The 14,755-nt window shown below is 44.9% G+C and overlaps 1 protein-coding gene across 1 annotated transcript in view; it reads right to left on the bottom strand.

Moving 5' to 3' along the window:
- The window catches only part of POLR3B (RNA polymerase III subunit B), an 83,331-nt gene that overhangs the window by 56,482 nt on the left and 12,094 nt on the right, over nucleotides 1–14,755 (bottom strand). The window contains exon 9 of the mRNA XM_056846945.1: nucleotides 9,358–9,466. Within this exon, the coding sequence (XP_056702923.1) occupies nucleotides 9,358–9,466 (109 nt within the window). The remainder of the gene's footprint in view (nucleotides 1–9,357; nucleotides 9,467–14,755) is intronic.

Raw genomic sequence — 14,755 nt, 5'->3', positions numbered from 1 at the left:
TATGCAGTTCAAGCAGGGCTCTGCTGTTCTTCAGCACCCTCTTTTGCGGACCAAATGTGCACCCTATAATTCACCCAACGCTACCCTGAAGTTGCTCATTGCAAGGGGAGGGGCTTTGGCTCAGTGGTAGAGCATCTGCTCCACATGCAGAAGGTCCCAGGTTCAATCACTGGCATTTCCAGTTAAAGGGACTAGGCAAGTAGGTAATGTGAGAGACCTCTACCTGAGACCGTGGAGAGCCGCTGCCAGTCTGAATAGACAATACTGACTTTGATGGACCAAGGGTCTGATTCAGTATAAGGCAGCTTCATGTGTTCATGAGATTGCCCGCCATTTCCATGTTCTCTTTCAAAGACGTTTGCCTGCCATTACTTCTCAGCAAGAAACTCTTGGGAAGCTTCCAAGGAAGCCCAGCCTTTCCTGGGATGCAGCCCAAAAAAACCACTGTTCATCTGCCACCACCCTCCCAGTACTGCCATTGAAAAGAAGAGACACAAAATAGGCTTTCCATATAGAATCCTGACTTGAAAGCCAGTTGGTCTGTTTTTTTCACTGAATACTTTATACATTGTTTAATAAAGTGAGAAAGAGCTTAACAGGTTTAGGGGGGGATCTCTTCAATCTACCCATGAATAAAGTGTTTCAAGGTGGCCGCCGGCAGCGCAGCCCTTTGTAAATTCCAAACAGCGCTAAAGCTTCTCCTTTCAGACATTTGCCTGGAGTTCTGCCATATCAAGAAACAGGGAATAATCTCACTAAAACCTCCTTCTGGCAGAGCAATAATATGCTTCTCAGAAGTTGGGAGGGAGAAAAGTTATGCTTGCATTCATGTTGCTCTTAAGCCGTGCGTAACAAAAAGACCCTGCCAAATAACTCCTTGGGTACACTGTGTACAACTGGTGCTCGTTGGGAACGGACAATGCATCCCCGAACTACATTTCCAAATAAAACGGCAGGAAATGTCTTGCTAGATGCCTTCCACGGACCCTTTTGTCCTACTGTCACCCGTGATAAGGAACGATGTTTAGGGACATTCCTTGGGGAGTACAAAAGGATGCTCAGTGGGTGCTGGTTTCCCCAGGCCCTGAGACTACTTCGGGCACGCTCCTGTGCTGTCTTCAGTAGTGTGCTCAACAATCGATATTCAAAAAGGAAGCCCTCCAGCCCCCTCTCCTTAGGCTAGGGCCTTCCAACCTTTTTGAGCCTACGGGCATTTCTGGAACTTTGAGAACAGTTAACTAGAAGCCACCACCAAACGGCTGCCATGGTGGGGTGCAGCCAATCACAAAACGGATGCCATGAGATCTGCAGCCAATCACAAAACAATGGGCAGTTCCAAGCCACGTGTCATCCTATGATAGGGGCAGCTGCTTCTGAGTAGGTGCTCTCTGAAGACACAAAGTTGATGCCTCCTGAGCTCTTCCGAAGCACATCATGCTTCAAAGAGGTTGAGTAAAGTTCGGACTGCCTCTTTGCTTTGGTGAAGAGAAGCTCTGGGAATAAAGGAAGAGGGCACCAGAGAACACTCTGGAGGGCACCATGGCACCCATAAGCACCATATTGAGAATCACGGCCCTAGCCAGCATCACTGTTACAAAAAGGTCCACTTACAATTCCTGGTCAATGCAAGGCTCTGTCCTTTCTCATCACGTCCCCAAAAGATATATATACTTGCAGCAGGTGTCTGGGGCTGACACCCATCTTGGACTCAACTTGTCCCCCGATGGACTCAACATGGCCTCCGCCAGTCTTGGTGGGACTTGCCCTGATGCCTCGACGACTGGTCCCAACAAGCAGGCCCGCAGGAGAAGGAGGCAGGATACGGCATGGGAGGCTGACAGAGAAGGAGCGGCACTGGAAAGAACCAGCAGCAGCCAAGGTAAGAGGCCAGGGGTGGGGCCAGGACCGGACGAGGGTAGGAATAGGATTAAGCTCTTGGCCGGGTTGGGAGGGGAGAAGGGAGTGAAGAGACAGCATCAGAAGACAGGCAGGAAAGTTTCCCATGCTGGATTGGCCCTGCCAAGCAGAGGCCTGGCTGGCTTAGGGTTGGGCTCAGGGTCAAGGGGGGTGGGTGGGACTAGCACCCTTCAAAAAGGGAAGCTCCCATGACAGGCTGATGAGGAAGGTTAAGGGCAGGGCTTCCTGTGTGAGGCTCGGAGGAGCTTTCTTCAGGTCAAACCAACACAGCTGAAGGCAGGAAGGTGGGGCCCATGAGGCAGAAGCCTCACAGCAGTCCTTGGGCAGCAACAACTGGCTTACACATGCCTCCAGGATGCACATGTCCCCTCTAACTCCACAACCAAAGCCACAATTTACAGGCATTTTCACACATTACAAGTAAAAGAATGTAGATTGCATGTGCACAAACGAATAAGGCATGACTTAAGCACGATGCTGGAGATTAGAAAATATTCCCTGTGGGTAGGGACTGTGGCTCAGTGATACAGCATGTGCTTTGCATGCAGTAGGTCCCAGGTTAAAAAAAGGATCAGATAGTAGGTGATGTGAAAGATCTCTACCTGAAGTCCCAAAGAGCTGCTGCCAATCTGAGTAGACAACATTGACCTTGATGGACGAATAGTCTGATTCAGTACAAGGGCAGCTTCATGTCTCTAGCAGTCTTCAAACAGCGGCTGGAAAAACACTTATTGGGGATGCTCTAGGCTGGCCCTGCATTGAGCAGGGGGTTGGACTAGATGGCCTATATGGCCCTTTCCAACTCTTATGATTCTATGTGTATGTGTCCATGATTTCAGATTCACACAGCAACTTGTTTAAAATGGGCTATCAGATGTGCAAACCAGCTTGCATGTTTAGTCATCAGCACACTGGAAACTGGTATCGCAGACTGGCGCTGATGTGCTAACTAAAAACACATAGCTGCTTTGCATCACCAATGGCCCAGTTTACACATGCTGTGCAAGTTCACAGTGCCACACAGAAGTGCTTGTGCCTCACTTAGCCTTATATTTAAAATAGGCTCTTACCTATCACATGGACACATGAAGTTGCCTTATATTGAGTCAGACCACTGATTCATCGAGGTCTGCAGCTGCTCTCCAGGGTCTCAGACAGAGGTCTTTTGCATCCCCTTCTACATAATCCTTTTAATTGGAGATACCAGGGACTGAACCTGAGGCCTTCTGCATGCAAAGCAGAAACTTTTCCACTGAGTCATGGCCCCTCCTTGTCAACATGTGAAGCAGGTATTTATTCATTTAGAAATTTTTTATGCCTTCTCTCCAGAAACTTGCGTGAGGTGGCTTACAAGATAAGAATAATAAAAACAAAACATTAAAAGACATTAATTAAAACCCAGCATAAAAACATAAGACTGTAAGACCACTGACAGCAGTTACACATTTCACTACATGTAAACATGCTGGGGAAGGGCAACAAAACACTGATTTCAGCCACATGTGGATGCAGCAGGATACACATGGATTACCATTGTAAATATGACAACGCATACCATGTGTCTGTCATCATATGAAAAGGCTTTATTTAAATTTATATCCTGCTTTTCTACTGTGCAGCAGTCAAAGCAGATTACATCCAATAAGGAGAGTTAATGGCAGGCATAAATGTGTTGAGTGCCAAATGGGAAGCTGGACACCAAAACAACGGCTTTGAAAGAGGAGCTGATACAGATGATTTGCCAAATGGATCAGTGACAGACTTGGCAATAAAAGTGCAGAGCTCTTGCCTAGAAAAAGTGTGCTGCACTGCTTTCTATGTCTATCTCTGACTAGAAGCCTTCCTCGCAAAAGTCACAGGCATTTTCAGCAAGCCATGAAGACTCAGTTCTCAGAACACAGCGCCCGACAAACTCTCCCACATGGGTTATTAGGTACCTAGATGTCTCTGGTGTCCCCTGAAAAGTTACGGCTCTCCCAATTTTGTGCTCATTAATTTCTAAAGCAGATGTACAGTAGAACAAACCCCACCGAGAGAAATGCAGCCTGACCGGCCGTCCTGCAGCTTTACACACTTAGGCACTGAGCCCAGGTTTACAGATCTAGGAGCAAACGATGGCGGAATTGTGTTTTAGACTGTCAAGATTCTGTAAACAGCTCCAGAGGTTTCTCGGTGCAAATAACTCTCGTGTAATAAGTGCATTCGATTTCCAGCTCAAACACATAGCAAGGACTTTAGAAATGGGGAAATCTCCAAGAACACACCCATATCTTGGTAAAAGAGAAGAAATGGCCTGTGGCATTTGTAGAAGAATCCCCCACCCCCAGGTTAGGGCCAAACTGGTGCCCCCATTAGCAAAAAATCAAGAAAACCTGCTAGCGTTACACTGCCAACTGCCCTGATTTTGCAGTGCCAGATTTTGGGACTGAACATTTTTCTTCGCTTTTAAAGCATGCATAGAAAAGGGAACACAGTAGAGAAATCCTCTGGAAATACTCTTAAGGCAATGCATTCCTTAATCGGGATGGCTGGAATCAATTACGTTCTATGCAGTTGCATCAACATATTATGTGCCCACAGGTCAATAACAATAATGACAACAGTGACAATGACAACAACTCTACTGTTTCACTAGCAAAGGGGAATGGAATCCCCCCCCAAAAAAGCTGTGAATGCACATTACACCTCCCAGAGTGCGCACGCAAGGTCTCAGGCAATAACTATACTGAGATGCTACATGGATGTTACTGAATTCTCATCTCGTATGCATCTAATCTTTTATACGGCACTCAGGGCCATTTTGCATGCCATGAGGTATTGCGGGAACCTAAAACCAAAGTAGATGTATTGGAAAATGCAGCATAGATGCAAGTACCGCCCTGACACGGGTATTGATTTGCACACGAACTATGAGAATCAGAAAATGGATCAAACGCTCCTTAAAGTGGTGGTGACCGATATTTCCAGAAAGTGTCCCACAAATCAAATCCAAAGGATAAGGCAGGGTGATTCTAGCACACAGTAAGAAACGTGTGCTGCTGCATCCCCACTTCCTCCTCCCGGGGTGGCTTTGTTTCTTGCCTATGAAGCTCAAAAACCAGGCGGCAGTATAGTGCTCAGTCAGTAAGCAGAGATGCGAACTACGGCACAGTCCAGCATGTGGGCAGTCCTTCTCACACTCCTGCTCCAATTCCCCATCCTGTAGGCTGGCGACTCACATCCTACAGCCAGAATGCTGCCAATGCTGTAAGATCTTTTATTAGTAGTATTATTTAGGAGATTTTTAATGCCTGCTCTCCAGAGGCCTGCTCGAGGCAGCTTACAAATAAATTCATCATGAAATTATCAATTAAAAACCAAGCAATCCAGGGACATTAAGCAGCATAAAAATATCCATAAAACAAGAGTCTGACCTAAAGCAGCACATGGACAGCTTAAAAACCCTCTTATTAAAAGCCTGAGTTTTTTTAAAAATGTTTTGGCCTGGCACCAGAAGACAGTTCAGTCAGGAAAGCCTTCACATATTGGGACAAGCTGGCAAAAATGAATTTTACTAATATAGTGAACGAGTTGTAGATACAATTTTTTTTGTAGTTTTAATTATTGTCAAAACATTGCATTAACAAACTGCTTAGACACTTCTCCAGAAGTTTAACACGGTGGGGGGGGGGTGAGGGGAATGAAAATAGTAGAACAAATGTAATAAGATTGCAAAGAATGTATTTTGGATCTTTTCAATTTTTTTCTTTTTTAACTATATGTAATTCTTATTACGTAGTTTTTTTTTATATTTTTGTTTTCTGTATTTTTTTTGAAAAATAATAAAAAAATTAATTAAAAAAAGGAAAGCCTCAAGGCATTCCAAAGACAAGCAGCCACCACACATAGTGCCCCTTTAATGACCTCATCAGAAACATGCTGGCAACAAATAAATATCCACCCACCTACCCCCACCCCCAAACCCTTTTACATCCAAACATCTTTGTTATTCAGGCGGTTCTGAAGTTATGAGCAAGTGCTGCCCTCTTCTGGCAATGCTTCTTTAAATTTAGTTTTCAGAGGGCAGCCCTGTTGGTCTGCGGCAAAAAGATCCGAGTCTGGTAGCACCTTCGTGCACCCTGAAACTGTTGTTGGTCTCTAAGGTGCTACTGGACTTGAATCTTAAAATTAGGTTACTGTTTGGCCCTATCCTGAATGCTGCTCTAGCACTGGCCCGCCCAAATAGGAAACCTAAAAATAGAAAAACAGTTTAAAGTAGACCAAACCTGCCCAGGAAAACATTCCATCTCTGCATATAGTCTCTCCCTTTCTTTTCCTTTTCATAAAAATTAAAAAGGAAGTGGCAATTGCTGCAGTAACGTAACCCCCACCAGGTACAACCCATGGACACCTGAAGCGGCTTTATACGAAATAAGGCCATTGGTCCATCAAGGTCATTATTGTCTACACTGACTGGCAGTGGCTCTCCAGGGTCTCATACAGGGGTATTTAGCAATACCTATTGCCTTTTAACTGCAGGTGCCAGGGATCGAGACTGGGACCTCCTGCATGCCAAGCAGATGCTCTACCACTGAGCCATGGCCCCTCACCAGTTAACCCATCAGTTAACGACCAAGGAATTGAGATTACAGATTATTGTGTACATGGCACCCTAAAACCGCAAATGCACCATAAACAAAACAGGTACCTTGCACCGAGGTACAAGCATACCTCGGAGTTATTGCAGATTCTGTTCCAGACCACCGCAATAAAGCGAATGTCACAATAAAGCAAGCCGCACAAATTTTTAAATTTCCCAGTACATATAAAAGTTATGTTCACACTATACTGTAGTCTATTTTTTTAAAAATAATTTTTATTGGTTTTTTAAAACTATAAATTCTTCATAGTATCAACAACAATTCAAAAACAATATCAATGTCACAAGTACATCAATTGTTGTCTTGATTGGAAATGAAAATAAAACAAATAGGCTTCCCCCCTCCTCCATCTACCTCTTAATAAAGTATAACTGCCCATCATTGATGTATTCTGATCCTAATATTAATCTCATACTAAGATTTCATATCAAATAAAATTTAACTTTTTGGATCAGAGTAAAAGGTAACCTTTCATTTTTCCCAGATATTATATATGTTCACTATAATTCATCCAAATCTCCCATTATCCCAAGAATTAGTCTCCATCTCCTCCAGCTCTAACATTTTAATCTAATCCCCTTTTTTCTGGAACATCCATCCCTTTCCCTTTGGCTGCATCTAACAATTTTGCAGCCATTGTAACATGAATTTAAAAATATCCTTTAAGTTTAAATGCCATTGAGAATCATACTAAATATCATCATCTTCAATATTTTTTAAAAAAGTTTCTGTATAATCCATTTTATTTTGTAACGTCCAAATCTCAATTTATACCATAAATAGCCATGCCTGTATTCAAACCAGACCTTTAGCCATGATCTAATATTTCCTTCCGGATCTGTAGTGGATCAGTCAGGTGTAAAAGCCAAATCTCTTTGTTCTCTCGGCAGCTTTCTCTGACCTTCATCTTGACTGTATTCTGGTTGGTTTGTGTTGCTTCAGTCTGTTTTTCTTGTCTTTCTATCTTTTTCTTTGTTTCCTCATGACCCTCCACAGCTCTTTTAACTAAGAAATCCATCAGTTGTATGTCTGTTTTCATTGTCACAAGCAGGTTGCTTTCTTGTTCTATCTTCTTTTTTATATCCTCATGTACTTCCATAACCTTTTTGACAGAAGAATCCATTACTTGCTTGTCTGTGTTTATGATCATCATTTGATCCTTGACATCTTTTTCCATCTTCATAGTCATAATTTGTGTCTTGACGTCTTTTATATCTTGCGTGACAGCATCCATCTTCTGATTGATAGCTTGTGCAGATTGGTCAAGAGTAGTCACCATTGAAATCAATTGCGCCATCTGTGTTGTCATCTGTTCAAATTGTTTAACTGTTGCCTCAGATTGTTTAATAAACATCTCCTGTAGTTTTTTCTCCATGGTTAAGGCTGTGAAGTTTCTTTTAATTTTGTGAAGGCAGGGCTATATAATAAGTCGAAACAGGGGTGAGTTCCAGACGTTTATATTTGTAAATAAAATCCAGACATTTACATTGAAATAAGGCTGGTAAAATACATGTCGTCAGGCAGGGCCCTCTGGCTTGCAGTTAATAGAGAATAGTTCAATGAACAGCTTAACAATTTTTCCGAATTGAAAAGGTCAAAGTTTCACTTTAAAACAGCTTGTTAAAGATTTGGAGTACCAGCGAGTTTTACCGGACGCTCTAGGTCGGATCAAACCAGGAAGTATTCCGGAAGTTGATTTTGCCACGGACCTTCTACCGCCTCTTCTCGATGGTTGTTTCCTTGAGGAATTATTTCTATGTTGCTCGAGTGCGACATGTATCCGGTCCTACGACTTACTTCCTGTTGTTGTAGAACAGATGATAGAGAGGGTGGTCTAGAGGGTCTTCCGGTCCAAGGGATCCCTTGTTATGCAAACGTGGCAGGAAGTCCTTTTTTCACCGGCAACTCAGAGAGTAATTCTCCCTCCCCTTCCCTCAAGGTTGCTTCTCATTGGTAAGGATTTTAGTCCATCTCATAAGCGTCCTTCTAACTCTTTGTTTTGATTTAAGCTGATCAACTTGATAAGGCTCCTGTCTCCAATCCTGGTGGATTTTGTAGGTCAAACTTATCCGATTCAGTTAAGGGAGGAATAAGGGTACTGGGAATATCTTCATCTACCCCCCCCCCCGGTTATTCAGTACGCCAGTAAGAAACGAGGGATTCTTGTGTACTCACTTGGGCATCCAGAGCTGAGGTTCTTGTCTTAAAGAAGTCCTTATGTTGGTTATAAGGTGGTGGAGGGTAGAGTCTTATGCCGAAGTTGCGTTTTGGCGATTTCTTTCCCTCAGTGCCCAGGCAGGACCGGCATCCAAAACTTCGGGGGACTTATAAAGCTCCCTCGGAGTATTTAGGAGGTCAAACTGCAATAATGGGCTGCAGGGAATTCCTGCTACCCAACCCACTTGCAAGGGTCGGGTTGGGGTGTATAAAACACCCCAAGGTTAACGCAAACTTGGATTTCACCCAGGAGCTCCTGGGCAAAGGTAGCACTCACCCCAGCGACACCACCGGAAGTCCTCACTATACTGTAGTCTATTAAGTGTGCAATAGCATTATGTCTAAACAAATGTACTGTAATAATAATGAACAAGTTTGAAATATTGTGAGAATTACCAAAATGTGACACAGAGACACGAAGGGAGCATATGCTGTTGGAAAACGGCACTGATAGACTTGCTTGGGAATGCAATATCTGTGAGGTGCAATAAAGTGAAGCACAATAAAATGTGCCCGCGCTTTAAATTCTCCTGCAGGGAGTTCTCAACACTAACACAGAACTTGTTCTTTTAAAAAAAATTACCTTAAAGATAATGGCAATGGGAATATCTTCTGAGAGGGTGTTGTGCTTCAGGTAGAACCTCCCCTGCTTCACAGTTATATTAGTTCTGCTCTTCTTCTCATGAGTGGAGCTATTTTGTTTAAAAAGGGGGGAGAGGGGAATACAGTTATTTACATTTTTCATACTAAGAATCTTTAGTATATTTTGATCTGTTACTGACTAGTTGGGTGCTTTAAAGTAGAATCTTATATGTTGAGGGCCTGCAAGGAACTGACTTGTGTGTGTGCGTGTGCGTGGAGGAATATGTAATTAGGAAATTCATTCCACAGCACAATATACAACAATGCTGAGTGTTGGCTAAACACCATCCTGCTCATCTACTCCTGAACTTCAGTAGTCTACAGCTGAAGTGCCTGGACTACCAATGTTTGGAGAAGATGAGCAGGAAGTTGTCTATTTAATTCTCAACCTGAGCTGTGCAATACAGGCCAGGAATCATGTTACTTCTCCTCCATGCTTCAAGAGATTTGGGGTGTGTTTCTAAAGTTGGGCATGTGCTGCCTACCCCAGTTTCACCGCCTACAAATATTTCAAAAGACTGCAAAGTGTCAGCAGTTCTGCCCCCTTTGCAGGTAAACGGAGCCTTGGCTTACCTGTGAGGGCTCCTTCTTCTGAGCGAAAAGGACATCTGATCAGCGGGTTATTCTGTTCCTATGCTCAGGGAGAGGCAGGATTCACAGACCTTTACTTCCTGTCCCTGTGCTAGGACCGCCCCCAAACTTCCAGTTCGAGGACTTCCCAAGCAGTATTGTAAACAGGAAGAATATAAACTTGTAATAGAAAAAACAGTTAACTAGTTCTTCAGAAGTCTGAAGACAGAGAAGACATTAACTTAGTCAACAACAGGCTAATAACATTGAACACCAAGGTAAATAGGGATAAGAATAGGTACCATCATGTTTTTTGTTTTGTGGTTTTTTTTTGTTTTTTTTAGTTGTTGCGGCTCTTTGCCCTGGGTGGGCCAGATGTCCTTTTCGCTCAGAGAAGAAGGAGCCCTCACAGGTAAGCCAAGGCTCCGTTCTCTCTCTGAGATGCAAGGACATCTGATCAGCGGGATATTTAAAAGCTGTAACAATTTGGGTGGAATCAGACCTCAGTTGCTACATGTTGAAGTACTCTTCTTCCGAAAGCCGCATCCGCTGAAGAGTAGGTGTTAATTTTGTAACAAAACCTTGGAAAATACCTAGTGGATGAAGACATGACCCCAGTAAGGGAACCTGAATATCAAAGGTGGACTGGCCTGAGATTTTGGCAACTATGTCCTGCTAAACCAGGAGTTAATGTGGCAGTGGTTGTCACTTGTCTGCACAAGGTGGAGAACTGGACACCCTGGCATACGTTGTCTTACAAGGCCCCAAAGTAACTGCCAAACCTAATAATTTAGGGTTCCATATGCTTATGCATCCGCTAAAGGACACACATTTTTTACGAGTAAGAGCATATGCTCAAGGGTTAGTTTTTTTTTTTTTTTTTTTTTTTTTGTGACCGGAGAAGCTCCCTCAAGTCACTTCCAGTGTCTTTCGATAACCAAGTAGTCGGTAGCAGTCAGTGCAGATCCATGGAATGAAAGCAGGCAATGTGGACTAATCCTGGCATACCAGGGGCCTCCACAGTTCCTATATAGCCCGATTTCCCCCGAATGGAAACCGTATTTTTACCTTATCCCACATAGGTACACAAATACAGCTACTGCTGGTTCCTGTCATAACCTTTTCAGATTCATGGAATGCTCTATAGAGGAAAAAGGCAATTGTTAGACCTTGAACCAAGGAAAAAAAAAACCGGTGGGCAACCATCCCTTCCATTCCACCCTTGTGAGGTGATACCGGGAAAACCTTTGGGCCATAGAGACTAGAAGCTAGCATGGATAGTTCCACCTGTGGAAGCCCATTCTGAGCACTGACTGTTGGAGGGAACTCGATTTACAACTCATTTATCTGTGAACTGATGGCCTAGTCATTCCAACTGTACAATGGGAAGGAGGTTATCCCGGTGTCTGTACACTCGTTGATCCTCCAGCAAAAGAAGATATCTGTGTCATTCTAGTTTATTATGTGGACTTATCAGAGAGTAGTCTATTCTGATGAGGGTGGAAAATCACAAGGGCACAATCCTGCTTAGCTCCAAGGATGTGAGGGACTCAAGCTAGCCTGGTCCACCTATGTCGGTTAGCCTGGCCTTGACAGGAAAGAAGCACCTGTGTAGTGTTCTAGGGATGGCCCTGAGTTCCAGTATATTCAGACTCCCATGACAAACCATGAACCTTGAACCGATTGGCCGGGGAAGGGGTCCCTACACCTGGTCACCTTGGTTATTGAGAGATTTGAAATAAAGAGTAATGGGAGTGCTGCTAACAGGAGTGCTGTTGACCCCTGATCAGGTTGCTGGAATGGCCCACCAGAACAGGCTCTGTTTTAACAGGAGTGGTCTGGTGTGCAATAGAGACATAATGAACCAACCCTATGTATAACAGGTAAGTCCATAGCAATTTTCTGGAGATCCACTAGGATCTGGGTGAGCTGGATTGAAGATCGGAGCTCAGCCTGCTGGGCTACTATAGACATAAACGCCTTGGGAAAAATCCTGGATACTAAGGAGGCCAAAGTTAGGGCCCAAAACTGAAGGGCTGGTCCCAGGGATTGAACCATGAAAAAACTGCTGTGGTTGCTGCAAACCGCTTTGTGTAAACAAGATATTTGAGAGGATGAGGGAGGCCAAGACTACACCAGGGCAAGTCTGTAGTGATCAAACCGCCAAGTCTCCCTGTGAAGGATTTCTGCACTATGGCACGTTGTGCAGATGGGGTCTGGTACATTATCTCATCCCCTTTGTCTTAATAACAGAGAGAAAACAGGAATAAGGCTGTGGCTAATGTGCGTCCAACTGCGCACTGTTTTGATAACTCCCTATAGAATTAGCCAAGGGCAGCCTCCAGCATTTGCATGACCACCCGGATCAAGATATCCCGAGAAGGGCTTTCTTTTATCCCTGGTTTCTGCCAGGATACTGTCTAATTTCACCCAAACAACTTTCCCCCTTGGGAAGGATATCCCTTTAGGACAGTTTTGGAACGGGAATCCACCTGCCAGGATCTGAGCCAAGGGGCACGTCTAATGGCTGAGCCTGCTGACATGGCCCTGGAGGCAAAGGATATCCAGGGCAGAGTAAGCCAGAAGGGTGGTAGCTTTTAAGGCTTTTATTATTATTATTTTTAATCTCAGGAGGGATAAACTGAGAAGATACGAGTCGACAGTATAACGGCCCTAGAAATAAGAGTGGAGGTTGCTGATGCACTGACTGCAAGAGCAGAGAACTCCTGGTGTTTCTAGCTGCAAGGTCAGCCTTTCTATCTATTGCGTCCCAACAAAGTCTAGGCTGTCCTCTGAGAAGAGATCTGAGGACTGTAGTGTGGCTACCTGAGTATCCATCAGGGGGAGCTGTAGCAACTCCGAGGCTTTAGTCATCATGTTAAAACTTTAAAAAACTTTTCCCACTCAGCCCTAAAAGGGGGTCTTGAAGTAACCAGGGAAAGCACCCCCTGAGAAGGGGTGGCATGCCTATGGTATAATTGCTTAGTCCCGTCTGGCTTTTTAAAAATTATTTTGGGTGACCCATCGGGATCATCATTTAAGTCTAGACCTGTAATGGTCAGCACACTGATAGTCTTTGCTGCTAAATAGCCTGGTGTGTTTCTTTTGTGGTTCTTCCTCATCTGAGGAAAAATTCTCCTTCTTCTCTATGTTCCTCAGTGGAGGAGCGAGGGAAAGGCTGTGCAGAATGCACTCATTAGCCTGAGGAAGGGGGCCTTCCTTGCTGCTTTAGTGGGCCAACTAGAACAGGACACAAGATTGTGAGGTGTCCCTACAATATATACGGCCCTTGCATGGGGATCCAAGCATGCAGGCACTGGCACCAACCCCTAGGATCCTCCGATTGAGGGAGGGGGAGAAGGCAGCTGCAATGAATGCAAGCCATCTAGGAGGCTCCTCTCTTAAGTAGGCCAGTTCTGCACAGAGGACTTGGAGACCACCCACCGGTTGGCTGGGGGGGGGGGGGCTACATTACCAGCCACAGGCAAGCTGCAAGACTCAAGCAGAGGAGGAGACATCCTTCCTGAAGTGCCTGGAGCAAGAGCCATTTTCCATGCCTCCTTATGCGAGGCCTTTTTCCCGCTCTTTTTTGGCTGGGGGTAAATGAGGAAAAGGCTACATTGCCAGTTGCAGGCAAGCTGCATGACTCAGGCAGAGGAGGATAAATCCTGAAGTGCCTGAAGCAAGAAACATTTTTGAAGCCTCTTTCTTATGTGAGGCCTTTTTCCCGCTCTTTTTTGGCTTGGGGAGGAAAAGGCTATATTATCAGTTGCAGGCAAAGGTGCACGACTCAGGCAGAGGAGGATAAATCCTTCCTGTAGTGGCTGGAGCAAGAACCATTTTTGATGCCTTCTTCTTATGTGAGGCCTTTTTCCCGCCTTTTTGTTACAACAATAAGAGGCAATCGGCTCTTTCCCCTCTTTCAACTCCGTGAGACCACAACAGTGGCTGTTGGAGGACTGGCCCAAGGAGGGCTGATCCGAAGTGCTCAGCAATGCCAAGAGCAATCCCACTATGAGGTCTTCTGGTAAAACAAGGTGAGGTTCCAGAAAGAAAGCGAAAGTAGCAGAGCTCTGCTGAAAAGCTGCTTCCCAATGCAAGGCAGGAAACAAAAAAGAAAACTGAGGAGGGGCTTATTCCCTCAAGAGGAGACAGGAAGTTGAAGGTGCCCAGTAGGCCCCTGAACTTGGTCTTGCTTTTAATGGCCTTAGTGTCCTCATCCTCATGGAGGTCAAGGGCAGCCAGGGCCTTGCATAATAGGGGTTGATAACCCTCACTAGCAAAACAACAACAACAACAACCGTGACTGATGGTCCTGATCTGGGGTCCCTTCCTCCCCCTCTTTGCTCTCTTCTTCGGAAGAGAATTCTCCCTCCGCTCTTTCTTCCCCTTATATGTTAGGTTTTGCATGTGTCTTAGCACTACTGAAGGGAGGGGCTTTTCTTGCAGCCTTGGTTGGCCTGGGGTTGTAGGAGTTGCTGCAGGATGCCCTGTCCATAGCATCTGAATAGGTAGAACCCCTGGAGGGAGAGGAGGCCCTGGAATTGATAGGGTCTTTACAGGAAGGATCAGTCAGATGAACTAATTCCTAAGAGCTCTCCGCATGAGATCTAGCATGCCCCGATCAGCCGGGCCCCCCCCCCACCGATCAAAGGGGGAGAAGGAGCCTGTACATTACCACCTCCGTCGCCTGTAGCAGAGTCTCCTCTGGAGCCAGCATTACAGGCATTCTCCTCCACCGCACCCTCGTTACTCCCGGGGGCCGAACG

The sequence above is a fragment of the Euleptes europaea genome, chromosome 3, assembly GCF_029931775.1.
Source record: "Euleptes europaea isolate rEulEur1 chromosome 3, rEulEur1.hap1, whole genome shotgun sequence".
Lineage (NCBI taxonomy): Eukaryota > Metazoa > Chordata > Lepidosauria > Squamata > Sphaerodactylidae > Euleptes > Euleptes europaea.
Note: the sequence above shows the minus strand (reverse complement) of the source record. Positions and strands in the feature narration are given on the sequence as shown.